Source organism: Melopsittacus undulatus, chromosome 11 (assembly GCF_012275295.1).
Source record: "Melopsittacus undulatus isolate bMelUnd1 chromosome 11, bMelUnd1.mat.Z, whole genome shotgun sequence".
In the NCBI taxonomy this organism is placed as follows: domain Eukaryota; kingdom Metazoa; phylum Chordata; class Aves; order Psittaciformes; family Psittaculidae; genus Melopsittacus; species Melopsittacus undulatus.
In genome coordinates, this window is record NC_047537.1 from 5,344,189 (window position 1) to 5,362,715 (window position 18,527).

Here is an 18,527-nt window from a genome sequence, read left to right on the forward strand (position 1 = left end):
CCGACCCTAAGCGCTGTGTTTAACCGAGTTTACCACACGAGGCCGCCATTTAGCTAACTACGGTTAGCCCGGCCAACATGGCGGCCGCCCTCAGCGTCAGCCCCGCCTCTGCCCGCACCCAACATGGCGGCCGCGCTCAGCGTCAGTCCCGCCTCTGCCCGCACCCAACATGGCGGCGGCGGAAGCGGCGTTGAGGGGCGGAAGCGGCGGCGGAGGCCGGCGTTGGGGCCGGGCCGGTCATGAAGCTATGGCGGGGCCCGCTGAGGGCGGCCCTGGCTCTGGTGCTGCTCCCGTTCCTTACGCCTGCGAGCGCCGTGGAGCCCATCAGCCTGGGGCTGGCGATCGCGGGCGCTGCCGCCTCGGCCCTTACCGGCTTCATCTCCTACCCGCGGCTCTATTGCTACTTCAGGGAGTGCTGCCTCCAGAAGCACGACCGGCGCGCAGCCGCCGGTGCGGGGCCGGGCCGGGATTGGGGGGTGCTGGGGGGTGAGAGGGGACATTGTGGGGTACGAGGAGGGCATTGAGGGGTGCAGGGGCTCCGGGAGCCAGGCAGGGCCCGTGGAGCCTGCAGAGGCCGGTGCGGGCAGAGGCTCCCGGCCGCTGACGGTGTGTGCTCCCCATCCAGCTCTGCAGGAGGATCTGGACAAGAAGCTGTTCGGGCAGCACCTGGTGAGCAGGGTGATCGTGAAGGCCGTGAAGGGCTTCTTGAACAACAGCAATGCCAAAAAACCTCTGGCCCTTTCCTTGCACGGGTGGACTGGAACAGGGAAGAACTTTGTCAGTAAGATAGTCGCCGAAAGCATTTATAAAAGAGGTCTGCAGAGTAAATACGTCCATCAGTTCGTGGCAACTTTACACTTTCCTCATGCGCACAGCATCAATCTCTACAAGGTAAGAGGGTGCTGTGGAACCCGTGGGGCATAGCTCTGCTGCAGTGACTGCTGTATTGAATTATAAATGCTATGGCATGAGCAGTGCTAGAAACATAGATGTTATTTTATGTAGTAAATTGTAGCTTGTTTTGGAATCTTCTGCACAGAACTGAGTAAATCCTAACATCCATCAGGACTGATTTTACTGTGAATGCAAAAAATGTGTTTTGAGCCTCTCTTTATGGTTCGTTTTCATGCTATGCTTTGGTTAGAGGTGTGACTGACATAAGATGAGTGTGGTTCAGCAGGTCTCCATGGTTGGGTGATGGGGTGACCTCCAGCTGTGTCAGCTGGAGCCTGCTCTCTGAGGCACGGTTGTGCTTTTCAGCTCTGCTGCATGCTGAGCAGTTTCATTTAGTTTTTCTGTGCATCCATTTCCCAGCTGTAAAGCAAACCCAACAAAATATTCTGCTGCCAGAAATGTACAGAATGTATTTGGAATGGTTCTGTCAGTTTGTAAGTGTCAATGCAACCTCACACTAAACCATATCACCCAAGGCTTCATCCAGCCTGGTCTTGAACACTGCCAGGGATGGAGCATTCACAACCTCCCTGGGCATCCCATTCCAGTGCCTCACCACCCTTGCAGTAAAGAATTTCTTCCTTATATCCAGTCTAAGCTTCCTCTGTTTAAGTTTTAACCCGTTACCCCTTGTCCTATCACTACAATCCCTAATGAGGAGTCCCTCCCTAGCATTCCTATAGTCCCCCTTCAGATACTGGAAGGCTGCTATCATGTGGAACGGTGGCTGAGATGCATGTTTTCGGCCAGGGATGGGGTTTGCTCTAACTTTGTTAACAGCAGAGTTTGAATGAGTACCACTGTCTTTTGTACTATGGAATGTTCCTATTTGGTTTGTGTATGTTAAAAATGAGAAGAGGATTGTCTACAAACCTGGTTTCTAAATGGAGGAAATACCCATTTCCTCTTTTTTTCACAGCTTCTTGCAACTGAGCTGTTTTAAAATAAAATGGATCCTTTTCTGCTTTTGTTTCAAGGTGAATACACTTGGGAATCTAGCTGCCCAAGGCAGTAGGGAGAATTACTGGTTCTTATCCACAGGGCACCCAATGGCACCTTCCTGGGCTGCCTCTGCAGTTCACAGACTGAGTAAACAGTGAATATAAAAAAAGATGAATCATTGCAAATGGTCAGAGCAGTTCTCATTCATCTGCCAGCAGATCAACCCTTTGGCTTTCCTTTTGGTGGTGGTGGAGGGGGTGTGTTGCTTATTTGTTTTTGCAGTTACTTCAGTGTTGATCTTAAATGTAACACTTAAGTGAGAGAATCTCCAAATACAGTAAAGCATTAGCAGTATTGTGTTTTAAGAAGGGCTCATAACTGTCTTCACTTAAACTTCTGAATGATTAAAACACAGGGCTGAGAATTTCTGCTTCTGCAGTGACTGCAGCTGCAGTTTCTCACTGGTGCTCTTCAGGTAGCAAATTCAATATTGCTCATAGCTTTGACACCTAAGGATGTTTAGATCAAAGTGCTGACAAAAGTAATCACCTTACTTGTCAGGGCTTTGCTTTGTGTTGCTGTTCCTCAGTGGTGCCTATCCTGTGTCCTACTGTGCAGTTCAATTTTTGCTGTGTTTAAAGGACTGTGTCACAATGAGATTTCCTGCTTGTCCCATCCCATCTCTTGGTGTCTTAAAGGTTTTCGGAACCAACATGAGATTTTGTTAAAAGTTTTATTTATAGTTTTTAACCATGTTTTAGTCAAGAAGCCAAAGCTATTAAAATGACACAATTGAAATCACTCAGGACAAAGGTCAATACACAGAAGTGCTATTTTCGATCTTCTCAACACAAATTCTTTCAGTGTCTTTCATTTTCATGCCTCACAGGACCAGTTGCAATCGTGGATTCGGGGAAATGTGAGCATCTGTCCTAGATCACTCTTCATATTTGATGAAATGGATAAAATGCACGCAGGACTCATTGACTCCATCAAGCCATTCCTGGACTACTATGAGTTTTTGGATGGGGTGTCTTACCAGCAAGCCATCTTCATATTCCTCAGGTATGAAGTAGCTTCTCAGGTTTGCTGTTCTGTACACTTGATGCCTTTTAAAGCTACCTCCAGCTACAGTCTTTGTTTTCTCTTTACTTAGCAATGCAGGAGCTGAAAAGATAACAGAGGTGGCACTAGATTTCTGGAGAAACGGGAGGACAAGGGAAGATATACAGCTCTCAGATATCCAGAATGCACTGTCTGTGTCCGTCTTCAATAACAAAAATAGTGAGTAAAACAGGGATTGCTTTGGAAGTGGCAGAAACAAAAAGGATGGGCTTTATTTAGCTGCATTTTTAGAGCTCTGGTTTCTACTTGATGTGGCCTCCAGTTTTCGGCTAGCAGGAAGCCACAATGCAGTTTTGGGGCCTACAGTCAGCTCTTGAGATGACATGAAGCTCAGTGTACACCTTGGCAATCGGAATGTTTGCTGTCTGTTGGATTGTATATGTTGGGGGAAGTCTGTGCTGTGCGTTTTGGGGGCTAAAGGGAAAGCAAAGATAAATCCTGACAGTAAAGCTAGGGCTGATAAATCTTTAACCTGTAAAATACTTTATTATGGGGAAGCCACTTCCTTGACCACCAACCCACTTAGCCTGTCTTGCTCAGTCTGTTAAAAGCCTTCTGGTAGCTATTTAGGAGTAGCAAGCTGATATGCCAGCCCTTCTGTGGGCAGTCCAGTGCTTCCTAGGTTTCCTTGCACAGGACTTCTGGTAAAAATGGGGTTTAAACATAATTATGCTCTGAAATTAGCTTTGGAAGCTAACTTGTTTAAAAGGTTAGATGCAAGCTCAAAAACAGGAGCAAGAAAGCTGGTCTGGAGGAGCTGATAAGAGGTAGAAAATCAGTTTTTCTCTAGGTGAGAGAGGGGAGCATATGGGGCTAGTACTGGGGAGCAGGGCTTAAAGGCATTCCATCATAATTCATTCATTCAGCTCCAATGGACCACATTTATGTATATCACCAAAACTTTATGCACAGGTTACCATGAGAATGAGCTTGTATTTGGACTTAATTGTGCATTATAGGGCCCTAAAACCACAGGTGAATTGTTACTGGTATGTAGCAGAGGGTTGTGATATGCCTTTTGTTCCCATGCAACCCATGGTAGTGTGTAACTAGAGGAGTAGTAACAACTCCTTTCTCTGTTCCCTTTGTAGGTGGATTTTGGCACAGCACCTTGATTGATAGAAATCTCATTGACTACTTTGTTCCCTTCCTGCCTCTGGAATACAAACATGTGAAAATGTGTATCAGGGTTGAGATCAAATCCCGTGGCTATGCTGTTGATGAAGACATTCTAACCAGAATAGCGGACGAGATGACCTACTTCCCCAGAGAGGAGAGAATTTACTCGGATAAAGGCTGTAAAACTGTGGATGCAAAGCTGGATTATTACTATGACTTCTAACACTTCATTGCTACAACTTGCAAAGAAGCAAATTTAACTTAATCACAATGTGGAGAACCTGGGACATTTCATTTTAAAGCACTTTTTTAACGAAAGGAACATTACTTCTCTCCTGGTGTGTAAATAAGTGGCAGTGCCTCTGCATTGGTATTCTGTCACTAGTCATGGTTCCCAGGTACGTCAGCCTTGTGTTGTCAAGGTAAGAACAAACTGTGTTGTAAACGTGGGAGTCTGTGTCTGACAGCGCTGAAGATGCCTCTTGGATCATGTGTCAGTCGTCAGAGCTGTTTGCAGACTGTTGGCACCTATAGAAGGATGAGACTATGGCCTAATTTTAATTGGATTTTGGGTTTATGTGGATGATCTGTAGACAATATTGAGAATTTTAATCGGAGTTCCTATGTCTGTGTGTCAAACCAAGCATATGAACCTGTTTCATGTGAATAGTGTTCTGAGGGTGGATTTAATATCACAAGGAAGTAAGTTAAATCCTGGACTGCCACATCAGTGTAGTTGGTTCCTGGTTTTGGTTACTTTTTGATCTGTAACATTGTTCACAGCATGCTTGCCCAAGGGTGAGCTCAGGTTTGCTTTCTGAATGGTGAGTCAGCTGCATGGAAAGGGTGTATTTTAACAGGAAACATGTACAGGTGAAATTTTACATGAAGGAAATGGAAAAGAGGTTTCTTCACCTACATGTAGAATTTGGGGGACAGCTAGCACAGTTTTGACTTTTTCATCTTCCTTGCAATACTGTGTGCCTTTGAGGCAGGGATGAAAGATCCAAAACCAAAAGTGAAACGTGTCACTTGAACTTACTGCAGAGAGTGTCAGACTGGTTTCTGAGCATGAGCACTGCAGAGACTTTTTGTTTTCACGCCAGTTTCTATTCAAAATAAACTTTTCTCATCTTAAGTGTATTTCTCAGCTATACTTCATGGTGTCCTTTGCATTGAGCAGTTTATGTTGATTTTGCACAAACTTACCTGTTGAGAAAAACCATGCTATGTTTGTGGCTGATGTGTTCAGCTGTTCTTGAATGTAGGTATGTCCTTTCTTGAGTTCAAAGGGAATGGATATGAGGAGATGTGACTCTTTGCTACCTGGTTAAAGGGAAACAGGAAATTTGGAGTGGAAACTGCACTTCTAGACCATTGGTACTAATTACATTTGCAGGTGTTTTGTAGAGGCAGACTTCTTAGGTCTATGTGTGCTCAGCAGTATCATAAGGATGAACTTGTAGACACCAGTTCAAACCCTGCTTCTCGTCCCCTGCTCCCACTGTGGTACCCCTGGCTGAACACCCTGCAGGCTCTCGTTGAAGCCACCCACATTTTCAGGGGAAGCAGCTTGAAGTTTTCTCTGCAAGGGGAAAAAAAGGGGCCAGTAAGACTCCACCTGTCCAGTTCTGCTCTGAAATTGTGTAATATGCAAATTATCAGTCCTGGTATTTGTCAGCAAATGAGTGGTTTGAACTTAGGTATTTATCTATTTCTTTGATGTCCTGATTATAGCAAATAGTGGAAAAAAGCAGATGTGGAAATTATTGTGGAAGTTATTACTGTCTGGTACTTTCTCATCAAAAGCAGTGGTTCAACCAAGCAGTATTGTGGCTCTTTCAGTATTAAATATTCTTAGTTCTGCTTCGTGTGCCATTGCAGCATCAATGCCAGCATCTGACATACATTGATAGCAATTATTTTTGTTATATCATAGTTCTAGATGGTTTAGGGTAGATTGAAGCTTACTCTAGAGCATGTAGGAATGATGTTGAAATAGTGGAGACTGTCTTTGATCTCTCTTCCATTCTTGAAGACAGCAGACCTGGTTAGGAGCATCTCCATTTCAGTAAATGAAATTTGTGTGCCTGAAATCACTCCCAGATTTGATCCTGTTGTTATTCCTCCCCTTTAGATAGTATGGTTTCAAAGCTGAGGTCCTCGTTCTGTTTTTCTTGCTGTGACTGGGTAACTTTGGGCATTATTAATAGGTGTCATGGTTTAACTCCAGCTGGTAACTAAGTACCACATAGCTGCTCGCTGACCACCACCCCTGGTGGGATGGGGAAAAGAACTGGAACAAGGTAAACCCCACAGGTTGAAATAAGAACAATTTCATAACTGAAGTGATGCACAGTACAGCTGCTCACCAGTTGATGCCTAGCTAGTCCCTGAGCAGTGATCGGTGGTTCCCAGCCAATTCCCTCCTCTTATATGCTGGGCATGACATATCCTTTTTGGTTAGTTCAGGTCAGCTGTCCTGGCTCTGCTTCCTTCTGGCTTCTTGCACACCTTCTCACTGGCAGAGCATGAGAGACTCCTTGATATGGAGCAAGCACTGCTTAGCAACAACTAAAACATCAGTTTGTTATCAGCATTGTTCTCAGACTAAATCCAAACCACAGCACTGCACCAGTTTCTAAGAAAAAAATTAACTCTATCCCAGCTGAAACCAGGAGAACAGGCCACTTGAAACTGGAGCAGACAAGAGGAAAATGTCAAATAGGGGAAAAGTCTGATCCCTAGGGAAGCAGTGCATTGGCCAAGCAAGAGCAGCTGAGCAGTCACTGAGGTGAATTCTGTTCTTAACAAAGTCCAGTCCAAGCAACTGCTGCTTTAATTCAACCTTCTTCTGCAGGGAACATTCCTGTGCTCATAAAATGAGAGGCTGTCATTAAGATACAGCAGTGTAGTGAGTGCTCTCTTGACAAGGGCAGCCTGGCCCTAGATACTTGTCTGCTGGTGCCCTGGGCCAAGCTGTCGTGTGTACAGAGTGGAGCAGTCACAGTGCAAAGTCCTGATGAACCAGGCAGCTTATGCTTCCCATGTACACTCCTTGTGCATCGTTACAGCACAGCACATGGTTCACAACAGCATGAACAACTTGCCTGTTCAGTGAGGTGTGAGTTGTTGCCAACTGCTGTACCTCACTTGAATTAGGCCATTATTTACACACTGACTCTCTCAGTGTTAGGAGAGGCTGCAGATGCTCTGGCCCATGCTTATCCTGTAGTTCCATCATATCTTTGCCAGCTAGAGAGGTGAAGCGCCAGCTTGAATGCCAGCTTCCCAGATGCAGCACAGAGAGGAGGAATGGTTAAACAAGCTACCTGAGGTATATTTGTCCTGCAGTGCCTGGCAGGTAGGAGTTACCTGTCAGTAACTATGAAGCAGAGACTTTAATGCTTTCTCATAGGTTTGTTTCTTCTGAGCTGTATTTAAGTGCTGAATTCCTTACTGTGCCATCAGATGAGTCAATGTTTTCATATCAATAGGCTATCTGCTCATCTATTGTTATAAACAAATTTTTAAGGAAGCTTAATAGGAAGCTGCAGTGCAGCTGGTTGAAAAACTGCATAAACTAGTACTTCAGCTGAAAATGATTAAACCAAGAGAGAAACGTGACTTAAGATTTATTCAGACTATATAGTAGCAATACTCAAGTGTTTTGAAATTGCACAAATATTTTGTATTTGGAGTAACTGAAACTGGATGCAGCATGTGAATCAGTTAACAGGCAAAACATGATCCATGAAGAAACAAAGAGTCCAACGTCCCAAGGTTAACGGCTACCTAGCTTTGGCTCCGGAGATTGCATCAGTGTGAGCAGTTTGCCAACACTTGACAAACTCCGGGTGGGGTTGTAAACGGCAATTGACACTTTAAATGTTAATGCTTAGCGTAAATGCTAAGTTCTCTGTTGTAATTTGAATTAATAGCATTGAGAACTGTTAAGTTCTGCATCATATCTTAAAGCCAGTTTAAGTACAAGTGAGGGAACAACACATGCTGCAGCACAAAAATAGCCCAATTCTTCTTACCAGTTTAGAAAACACACTACAATCAACAAGTGATAGGCACTTCTGTCTTGCATTACAATACTTGATCCACAAGTGATGATGAAAGTTAAAGCTTGCAACAGTTTTAAACTTCAGCCATACCAGTGGGTGTAGGTTAACTCAGTCTTTCCAAGCTTCCTAATTCCCCACCCTTCCACACAGTTACTCTTGAACGTTAAAAACTTATATAAAACTTAGTTACCTACTGAGGTATGAGATTGTGGATTGCTCCCATTTCCCATACTCCCTTCTCTGGGGCTTTCCAGGAAGAGCTTTCTATTGCTGTTGCTTGCACTTCAGCATAAAAGTACACATTTTAAAGTGACTTTTGCCATGAAAGTCTTCCAAGCAAGATGAGAGTAGAGTTACCCACTGCTGGACTACTGGGTGCAGCTGAGAGTGACTGCTAAAGACCTTGCAGACTTCAGGCCCAGAAGCCCACATACAGATTCACCTGACAAGCTGTAAGTCAGATCCTCATAAGAGATTTTTCTGATTATGAACAGTAGGCTGGCCCAGGACATTGTAGCAGTGGGATTCCTCAGATGGGTCCTTCTGCTTAGGAAAACCACACAATTTCACATAGCTCCTTTAGTTAAAGAATATAAAGTTTCTTTTACAATTTCTTTTTCCCTAAGCAGCAACCCACCTTTCACCATGCCATCTTACTGCCAATGCATCAAGGTGTTTACCCTTTCAGACACTGTCATAGTCCTGAACACACCACACATCCCTTCATTTCACTAGCCCATGACTGAGACAATGTACAAGGAAGGGGATATGACTGCCTGTGAGAATTTCTCTGTTCTTCTTTGCCCTTGTCTAGTTTTAGTGGAAAGAGGAATTAAATTCTTTATAAGCCTAGCACTTGGAAGAATAAAGCAGGAGAGACTGTATCCAGTGCTATGTATGTGACACACTCGAAAAGTCTCTCTAGATTAAAAGGAAACTAAAGGGGATAACATCTGGATACCAGTCAGTTCAGAGATGATCAGTGGGATATTCAGTGCCAGGTTGAACAGGGCTTTGAGCAACCTGGTCTAGTGGAAGGTGTCTACTTGTGGCAAGGGGTTGGAACTAGATGAGCTTTAAGGTCTCTTCCAACCCAACCCATTCTGTGATTCTACGTTAAGTTTAAAAAAAGAACAAACCACAAAATACAACTGCAGTTAAAAAGCCCACACAGCGCACTCTGGTATTTCACCAAACTCCCTGCAACAGTAAAAAAACTTAAGTGCAAAATCGTAGATGTCCAAAAGCTCTGGGAATGCTTTGGAGTCCTGACAGGTACTCAACCCTTGGCTTTTGTATTTCTCATCATAACGTCTTCATGAATATCCAACTTGGCCTGTACAGTCTTGCAGCCTTTATCAGAGTAGATTTTCTGCTCTTTTGGGAAGAATGTCATCTCATCAGCCACTGCTTGAACAATGTTCTCATCAACAGCATAGCCACGGGCTATCATTTCAGCCCTGACGCACATCTTCACATGCTTGTGCTCCAGTGGCAGGAAGGGGACAAAGTAGTCAATGAGGCTCCTGTCAATGAGGCTGCTGTGCCACAGTCCACCTGGGGAGAAAAAGAAGCATAGGAGGGAGTTTCTCTAAACTTGAGCCTGCATAAGAGAGGAGCCACAGGGCAAACTGAATTCAGTTTGTCTCAGCCTAAGGAGGAAAAGATTCCCATTAGCTGGGGGGATGAGGCTGACTGTACCTCACAGGTGCCACTGCTGCCCTTCAGCATGCATGCAGAGCAACTTCTGTGCCACTTCACTGGAGTGAAGGGCCAAAAGGCTGCAGGACTAGAGCACTGTAGGAAGATGGGCCCAGAGGAAGTAGGGCAGGGTCAAGGTAGGCTGCAGAAGATTGCAGAGATGAACCCTGTGTTATGAGTAAAACAAATTTCCCATTTCCTGGAACAATGACTTACTGTTCTTGTTATTGAAGACTCCTACAGATAACATGGACTCCAGGTCTTTCAGCTGAATCTCTTCCCTGCGCTTTCCACTTGCCCAGAAGTCAAGAGCTGCTTTATTAATTAAGTCACCACCTGCATTGCTGTTCACAAAAGGAAAATGTGGTGAGTACAGACACAGCTGAAGCAGCATTTCTTTTTCAGCTGGTTACCCACATTGCTCATCTTCCTGATGTCAAACAAATCACTGAAACAGTGCACCCACCCAAGGGAACCTCCCCAAAATGTGAACTCTCATATGATCTGTGCGCTGGGTCTGGCTGACAGGCTCTGCATGCTGCAGTGGTCTGCTGCATGGCATCAGATCTGCTCCACTACAGTCACAGGCCATGCTCACAGAGAGGGTCTTCAGAGTGGTTCTTTTGCTGTTCTTTGAATGAGGTCCCATGGGAACATCTTTATCACCATAAACACAGATTTAGCTCAGGATCTCCAAAGGTGCTACAGACCTGAGGAAGATGAAGATAGCTTTCCTGTAGGACACTCCATCAACCTGCTCGTAATAGTCTAAGAATGGCTTGATGGCATCGATGAGACCTGGATGCATTTTGTCCATCTCATCAAAAATGAAGACTGACTGGGGACAGGCACTGACATTGCCCCGAATCCAGTTCTGCAGTTGTTCCTGGAAGAAGAGGTGGAAAACCACTGAAAAATGAGGCCTTTTCCAGATGTACTGTGAGCTGCTTGTATGTGACAGACACTAGGGACACCCTTTCAAATGTCAGCAATCCATGCTCACCGGTTATACTTTTTCCTGAAGAGAGGACCATAAACTCTGCGACTGATCCCTCTGACATCCAACACTGATTTTAAATGAGTTCTTTTCCTGCTTATAGAGGAAAGACTTTCTAATTCTTTCTGCTTAATGTATGGAAAAAAACACAAACCCCAGGATTAGATGGGTAGTCTTGTGATGAGAAAGCTTCTGTTTCTTTTAAATCACTGCTTCATCTTTCACACAGAAACCCTACTTAGCAGTACATCACTTCTGGGTACCTTCAAGCATTAAAACATGAAGATTGGAATTCTCCAATATCAAGGAATGAATTGACTTAAAAAATGTCTCTGCAGGCTACAGTTTCCCATTGCACAAAGTGTGGTGGATTGACCCAGCAGCAGCCAAGCACCCCATCCTGCTGGGGGAGAGAGGACAAAGAACAGAAGGGAGAAAATAATGGGTCAAGGTAAACACAGTTTGATAGGTGATGGAAGGAAGCAAAAGACAAGCAAAAGGAATCACACCCCCGAAACATGCAGACCAGTGCCCAGTCAGTGTTAAGAGTCAACATCCATCACTTTTTCCTTCTTCTATTCCAGTTCTGATTGGTGAACATATGGTATGGAATAACCCTTTGGCTGACTGGGATAAGTTGTGGCAGCATCCCCTTCCCAATCTCTTGTACTCCCCAGCTTGCTCACTTTGAGTGGAGGAACAAAGCAAGCTTTGAAGCTGTGCAAGCATCATTCCATAACAGCCAAAACACAGCTGTGTTATCAACACTGAGCCACAAACACAAAACACAGCTCCGCCGGGGCTGCTATGGATAAAGTTACCTTGATCCCAGCCAGGCAGGATTCTTTCCTAACAGCAAGCACAGCAGAAATCAGCAGATGGCATTAGCGACAGGGCAGCACTAGGAAACTGCTCTCACTTTAGATTCCCTGGTATCTGGTGCCTTTCACTTCCTGCAGGGATTTCCCCGTCCACTGCTCCTAAACATCAGCTTTGGAAATACCCAAATCCAGCTGCCAGTTATCTGGGGGTCGTAATGCAGCACAAACCCCCCTGCCTTTAGGGACAAGTTAACGGGATTACCTTGTGTCCCTCCTCACCTTATAGGTCTTGACTTGGTCGTGGTGAGGGAAGTGCAGGGTGGCCAGGAAGAGATGGACAAACTTGCTGCGCAGGCCGGCGGGGTGAACGTGCTCCGCCAGGATCTGGCTCAGGAAGTTCTTGCCGGTGCCGGCCCAGCCATGGAGTGACAGCATCAGCGGCTTCTTGGGGCTGGGGTTGTTGCTGAAGCCCATCACTGCCTTCAGCACCACCTCCTTGGCCAAGTGCTGCCCGAAGAGCTTCGTGTCCAGCTGCAGCTTCAGCGCTGCGGGGAGAGGCAGAGCTCAGCAGGGCCATTGCTGTGCACGGGGCTCAGCACGGCCCCTGCCAGGCGCACCAGTGACCGGTTACCGGCAGGACGCACCCCCCCTCGCCCCGGCCCCGCCGTACCGGTCGCGTTGAGGCTCCGGCCGGCGCTGGGGCAGCACTCCACGTAGCTGCAGTAGAACCTTTGGTGGGACAGGTACCCGGTGAGCGCCGAGGCGACGCCGATGGCCAGGCCCACACTGAGCGGCTCCAGCGCCGCCAGCCCCGGCAGCAGCAGCCCCAGCAGCCCGAGCACCCGCAGCATGGCGGCTCCGCGCCTCGCCGCAGCTCCGCCCGCCGCCGGCTGTGGGCGGGCAATCCCCGCCCTGCCTGTAGCCGCCGCCACCATCTTTGTGATGGGCACGGGCGGCGCTCGCTGCCCGGACTGGGATGGACCGGAGGGCAGTGACGCTGACAAGAGGCTCAGCGGGGACCTTAACTCTGATGCCTCATGGGGGATGGAGAGGAGGCGGTGGGCTCTTCCCCCAAGTAACCTGATTTCCTTCTATGACAACGTTCATGAGGGAAAGGCTGTGGACATTGCTTATTTGGGCTTTAGTAAAACATTGGATGCTGTTTCCCACAGTGTTCTCCCGGACAAACTGGCTGCTCATGGCCTGGATAGGTGTGTGGGTAAACTGGCTGGGTGGCAGAGCCCAAAGAGTGGTGGTGAATGGTGTCACATCTGGTTGGTCACTAGTGGGGTCCCTCAGGGCTGGCTACTGGGGCCAGTGTTGTTTAGTGTCTCCATTGATGATCTGGATGAGAGGATCGATGGCATACTCAGTAAGTCTGCAGATGACACCAGATTTGGTGGCAATATTGATCTGCTGTAGGACAGGAAACTCTGCAGGGGGATCTGGACAGGCTGGATCGATGGGTTGAGGCCAGTTCTATGAGGTTCAACAAGGCAAAGTGCCAGGTCCTGCACTTGGGTCACAACAACCCCATGGAATGCTCCAGGTCTGGGAAAGAGTAGCTGGAAAACTGCCCGGGGGAAAAGGACCTGGGAGTATTGGTCAACAGCAGCTGAACATGGGCCCGTTTGTGCCCAGGCAGCCAAGACACCAGCAGCACCCTGGCCTGTACCAGCACCAGTGCAGCAGCAGGACCAGGGCAGTGGTTGTGCCCCTGCCCTGGGCACTGGTGAGGCCGCACATTGAATCCTGTGTTCAGCTCTGGACCCCTCACTGCTGGAGGTGCTGGAGCGGGGCCATCCTGGTTGATTCCATGTGACAGCATCAGCAGCCTCAGGAAGTGACGTGGAGGAGCCTGTGCCCTCCTCACCTCCTGCATCACCCCAGGGCAAGCTGGGCTCCCACTGCCTGCATCACCTCCGGGCAAGCGGGGCTCCATCACTGCCCTCAGACTGAGCCAGGCCAGGTCCCTGTGACCCCCCTCAGAGCCACACTGGCCCCATCTTGTGTGCGTGTCCCTTCCCTCCACCCTGCCTGTGTCCTGTGAGAACTGGTGCAAATGGCACTCCCAGTCCTGTGCCACAAGCATGAGCCTCCTCTTCCTCTGTCCCTATTGGTATCTGGAGTTTCACGCCCCGTTTGAGTACCTGTTTGCACTCAGAGCTCTCAGAATTACATGGGTAGAGAGGTGCTGGCCAGAGACTTCTTGCTCCAGCTACTGAAGGAAAGAGGGGAGAGTAGAGTCAGAAAATACCATATTATTAATCCCTTTGTGTTTGATTGCAGCTGAATGGCCATCAGGGAAAACAACTTTTTACTGCCCTCCAGCCATGACAACATTGTGAATTGGCAGAGAATCCAACCGAGGAACAGACCCATGAATCAGACCCTTGCTGGGATTTATTGGGAACCAAGCAGTCTGTATGAGATAGGCAGGAGTCCCAGTGGTCTTGTGGCTACTGCTCTCTGTAAGGTCCTGGGATGAGATCTAATGTGTTTGCAGAGGCTTGCTCACTGCATGTGCTATGTTCTGGTTTACTGAAAGGTTTTACATGCCATCTAACATATCTCACATGTATAGAAAAGTTGTGCTTCTGTTTCTGCATTGAGTTCCCTTAAAGAAGTACCACGACTGCTGTTTCAGTGGCTAAATTACTAGAAAGCAGGTTGTATGTAAGCAGCTGCCTTCAGAGCAGGTAGGAGGTGACATACTGAAGTACCTGGAGGCACACAGGTCTCCAACAGCTGAGGATTTGTTTTGAAGTCTGTGTCCCAGCTCTGAAACGAAGCAATATTTGTAATCCTATGACAAAGGGAAGGGAGATTCCAAGTGTCTGGATCAGGAGTTTATGGTTAAAAGGTTTTGTAAGCTCCTTTTCAGACCATGCAGCAGCTCCCTGCAGGCAGGGTGAAACAGGGAAGGCTTGTCTCAGGGAAGTGAAGCATCATGGTTTGAATCTAGACTTACCACTAATTGCTACTCATTTAACATGTATTACAAGCAACCACCAACCAGGCTGTGGGATATCACTGTGTGTCCATCTCAAGAGGCTGTGGGATTATTCCATTAGCTCTTAGCCGTGAACTCACCTCCAGAATTTTGCCTGTATCATGGTTTAACCCCAGCCAGTAACTAAGTAGCACACGCCACTCAGTGTCCCTCCTGCAGCAGGGTGTGGGACAGAATCGAAACTGATGGGTTGAGATAAAGACAGTTAAATAGGACAGAAAGGGAAGAAAATAACAACAGTAATGATAATAATTAAAGAATTAGAATATACAAAACAAGTGAAGTGATGCACAGTTGCTCACCATTCACCAGTGGATGCCCAGGAAGTTCCTGAGCAGCTGCCCTCAACCAGGTTTTCACCCAGTTTATGTAATGAGCATGACCAGCAGGATCATCTTGCCTGGTATAAGAGAGCCTGATAATTCTGTAAAGTCAAGACAGGCACAGAAAGATAGGGAGGATGATGGAGAAACCACAGAACACTGCTTGAGATGCCTTTGAACCAATCTGGGAATCATTCAAACCCATGTACCATCGGTTGAGCAGGCTTATGCTGCATTTAGGGACATGGTTTAGCAGTGTACTTGGCAGTGTTAATGACTGGACTCCATGACCTTAAAGGGGTTTTTTTCCTACCTAAAAGATTCTATCATGTTCTGTGGTTTGGAATATCCCTTTGGCTTGTTCAGGTCAGCTGTATTTGCTGTGTTCTCTCCCAACTTTTTGTGCCCCTCCAGCCTTCTCACTGGCAGGGCAGCATGAGAAGCTGAGAAGTCCTTGACTTCCTATAAACACTGCTTAGCGACAGCTAAAACATCAATGTGTTATCAACATTATTCTCATACTAAATCCAAAACCAGCACTGCACCAGCTACCAGGAAGAAAATTAACACTAGCCCAGCCTACTTCTGGCAATAGAGACTGACACCAGCAAGGAAAATGCTCCAGTATTACCATGAGAAGCAGGGTACATGACCACCTGTGGGATAAGCAGAATTAGGTTAGTACAATCTTTGCCTTCTAGAGCCACTGTGCACAGTAACTCTGATCTTCCCACAACCACTCCAAAGGAGGCTGGCATTAAAAGGGAAGCCCTCACCACCATGGGAAAGACCACACTTGGCTCAAGGTGCCCTTGCCTTACCTGAGAAGTTCAGTGTGTCCTTCAAATTGCAGCACTGCAGGAGACTGCACTTCAGCCAGGAGTGAAGGGAGAGGAGCTGCCAAGTGACAGGAGCACTTCCCATGAAGACTGAAGTGCTGCAATGGTCCAAAGCTGGCGTCCAAGTGGGCACAAGAAGAAAGAACACAGCAGCATTCAGGATCTGCATGGTGGGAACTAAATCCAGCCTGGCTCAGCAGGAAAAGAAAGCAAAACAGAAACTGCAGAATAACTTCCCAGAGCGTGGGGCCTGAGCCTGCTCAAGAGGATGGAAGCCAAGTCTCCTGTAAACTGGAGGTGTTAATGAGTTAACAGACTTATCACACTACTCCTTGAGAGCTGACAGGATTGTGAACAGGGTATTGCTGCATAGGGTAGAGTGAGGGTTTCATCAGGATAACCCCAGCTCTGAGTGGAGCAGGTTTGGAACCTAATCTTAACCAAGGTACTAATTGGTCTGGCCATTAACCAAGAATATAGGGATGCTTGGCTTGGGCTTCATTTAAAGTAGGTTGTGCACTGAGCATCACAGAGCCCAAAGATTTCTGTAGCAGTGCCTGGAACTCTGCAGCTCACAGGTCTGAGCATGTCAGAAAGCTGCTTTATTAAACCCAAGTTCTCAGAGCAGATAGTTTGTCCTGGCAGCTTGGTGGTACCACCACCACCAAAAAGGAGTGTTTGCAAAGGGGGAAGACAGACCCTGAAACAGCTGGCCTTTTCTCAGCACTTTTTTTAATTAAAAAATGGGGAAAACACTTTGAAGTCATTCTCATTTTATTCTTTAAATCACATTGGACGAACACTGAGCAGCTTTGTTTAGCATTCAAAATACATGCTCAGGATTTGACATCTCTCGTGAAACAAGTGCCCTGTGCTGCTGATCACCCAGCACTCGGAAGCGTTGTTCCCTGGTCTGGGAGTCCTCACTGTCAGCTGCCACTGAGTCTTGAGGTGGGCACAGCTCAGACTCTTGGCTGTTTATTCCAAGGCAGTTTTCCCGCATGGCTCGGAGGTCTCAGAGCCCCAGAGCTGGCTGCTGAGGAGCTAACCCCAGAGGAACACACAGCTTGCTGGGCTTTCCAATTGCAACCTCTCCATTAGGCTACATAGAGGCCACAGGAAGGAACTGGCAGCGGCATAGGCAGGTTTCTGTGTTCCCTGGACTCTGGCAGAGCCCTCTGGGGAAAGCTCAAAGGGGGTTTAATACCGCTGAAGAAATGCTGGGAATGTTCCTGCCAACTGTTCCCTTGCAGCGCCGCTCCTCTGCATTTGTCTGTGCTGAGCACTAGATGGGGTGTCAGACAAAGGTTTTAGTCCAGGGGTAGAACAACTCGGACAGAAAACTGAGTCGTGCCTGAGAAAAACAGAAGAGAGGAGTACACATCTGCGGAGCTGACCACTTGTGTTGTGGAGCATCACTTCTTGGGACACCGCACAACACGGCTCGGATGGCTGCTGAGGGCGCATGGAGAGCAAGAGCCTCAGAGACAATTTCAGCAGGGGACTGAGGGCAGCCAAAGTCATCCTACAAAGAACACGAAGAGCTTGAACAAAGAATTGAGGCTCTTTAGCTGGGATCTGCAGATCCTCTTGTCTCTACATCTGAATTGAAGGTGCAAGCAGGTTGCATTGCTCACCTCACAGCCTTCAGCAGGTATTTCACTGTTCCTCTGTAGAAACAGAACATGATCCCTTGAACACAGCAATGGACTGTCACCCCTGAGTATTTCTGGGATAAATTGTAAGTGCCAAGTTGTGTCTTGCAAAGGGTGAATCAGTTTCACAGTTTATGGTCCACACTTTCAAACCTGGATAGCATAGAGCCTCTTCTGGCTGCTGTGTGAAGGAGACGATGAGATGTCCCTAGTAAGTTTTTCATTGTGGTCTTGTGTCCTCTCACAAGGTCCCAGCAGCCTGGGAGGGAGTGCATCTCCCCAGACACAGATAGGAAATACAAAGCGATATGCTAGAAACAACACAGAGAAGAAATACTTTATCAATGCAAAAAGAAGGGGTAGCATGGGACACATCTATACAGCTTCCCCTTTCCATGTGGGAGGGAGGTGGCATATATTTCCTATACAACAATAGGATGTATGCTTCATAACAGGTACCAGATGGGTGTTTAAATAACCTTCAGCTGCAACATGTCATGCTGTTATCTCATTATCCCTTACAAGTTAAATGGGTTCAAGCTGGGCCCAGACATGGATGAGATGTCTAATAGGAGTGGTGAAGCTGACATTGATGGCAATTTCCTTGAACAGCTGTCTGAAAGCTCCAAGTGGAACACAGACCTCGCACTACACAGTCCACAGTGCAACATCTTGTTGCCTGTTGTGCTGATGAGCACATTGTTCTTCCATCTCAACACCCTCCTGTGTGCTGGGCATGGACTTGGCATTCTGTCATGTATTCTCACTGCCCTCCTGACCAGCTTAAGGGGTGATGGTCAGCCAGCAGTGGGTCATCTTGAATCAGCTGCCACAGCCTGAAGGTACTGGAAGTTTCTCATAGAGAAGAACTCTAAAAGAGTGTTTGATGCACATAGTTGGTTTGGGGGATCTGTGATTTATGGTGTTGATCAGCAGTGGAAGTGGTGTGGTGGGAAGGTGAGGGT

General features: G+C 47.1%; 2 protein-coding genes across 2 annotated transcripts; one reads left to right on the top strand and one right to left on the bottom strand.

Annotated features, from left to right (window-relative positions):
• The first annotated feature begins 222 nt into the window (after window positions 1-222).
• LOC101877731 (torsin-1A) lies at window positions 223-5,283 on the top strand. Its single transcript, XM_005146237.3, has 5 exons — window positions 223-450; window positions 626-891; window positions 2,786-2,961; window positions 3,053-3,180; window positions 4,113-5,283. Exons 1-5 carry the CDS (start codon window positions 240-242, stop codon window positions 4,361-4,363), a joined length of 1,032 nt encoding a protein of 343 aa, XP_005146294.1. The 5' UTR covers window positions 223-239; the 3' UTR covers window positions 4,364-5,283.
• Window positions 5,284-7,758: 2,475 nt separating this feature from the next.
• LOC101877562 (torsin-1B) lies at window positions 7,759-12,614 on the bottom strand. The gene is made up of 5 exons (XM_005146236.2): window positions 12,403-12,614; window positions 12,012-12,277; window positions 10,625-10,800; window positions 10,131-10,258; window positions 7,759-9,770 (listed from the first exon to the last, which is right to left on the bottom strand). The coding sequence occupies exons 1-5, from the start codon at window positions 12,581-12,583 to the stop codon at window positions 9,493-9,495; spliced, it is 1,029 nt and encodes a 342-aa protein (XP_005146293.1). The 5' UTR covers window positions 12,584-12,614; the 3' UTR covers window positions 7,759-9,492.
• Window positions 12,615-18,527: the final 5,913 nt, after the last annotated feature.

What these genes read in the sequence shown, in the direction of transcription:
- LOC101877562 (XM_005146236.2), bottom strand. Translation starts at nt 12,583, where the DNA reads ATGCTGCGGGTGCTCGGGCTGCTGGGGCTGCTGCTGCCGGGGCTGGCG. An exon ending in ACCAAGTCAAGACCTATAAG is followed by an intron (nt 10,801 to 12,011) that starts GTGAGGAGGGAC and finishes CTCTTCTTCCAG; the next exon opens with GAACAACTGCAGAACTGGAT. An exon ending in GCTATCTTCATCTTCCTCAG is followed by an intron (nt 10,259 to 10,624) that starts GTCTGTAGCACC and finishes TTTTGTGAACAG; the next exon opens with CAATGCAGGTGGTGACTTAA.
- LOC101877731 (XM_005146237.3), top strand. Translation starts at nt 240, where the DNA reads ATGAAGCTATGGCGGGGCCCGCTGAGGGCGGCCCTGGCTCTGGTGCTG. An exon ending in CGACCGGCGCGCAGCCGCCG is followed by an intron (nt 451 to 625) that starts GTGCGGGGCCGG and finishes CTCCCCATCCAG; the next exon opens with CTCTGCAGGAGGATCTGGAC. An exon ending in ACAGCATCAATCTCTACAAG is followed by an intron (nt 892 to 2,785) that starts GTAAGAGGGTGC and finishes CATGCCTCACAG; the next exon opens with GACCAGTTGCAATCGTGGAT.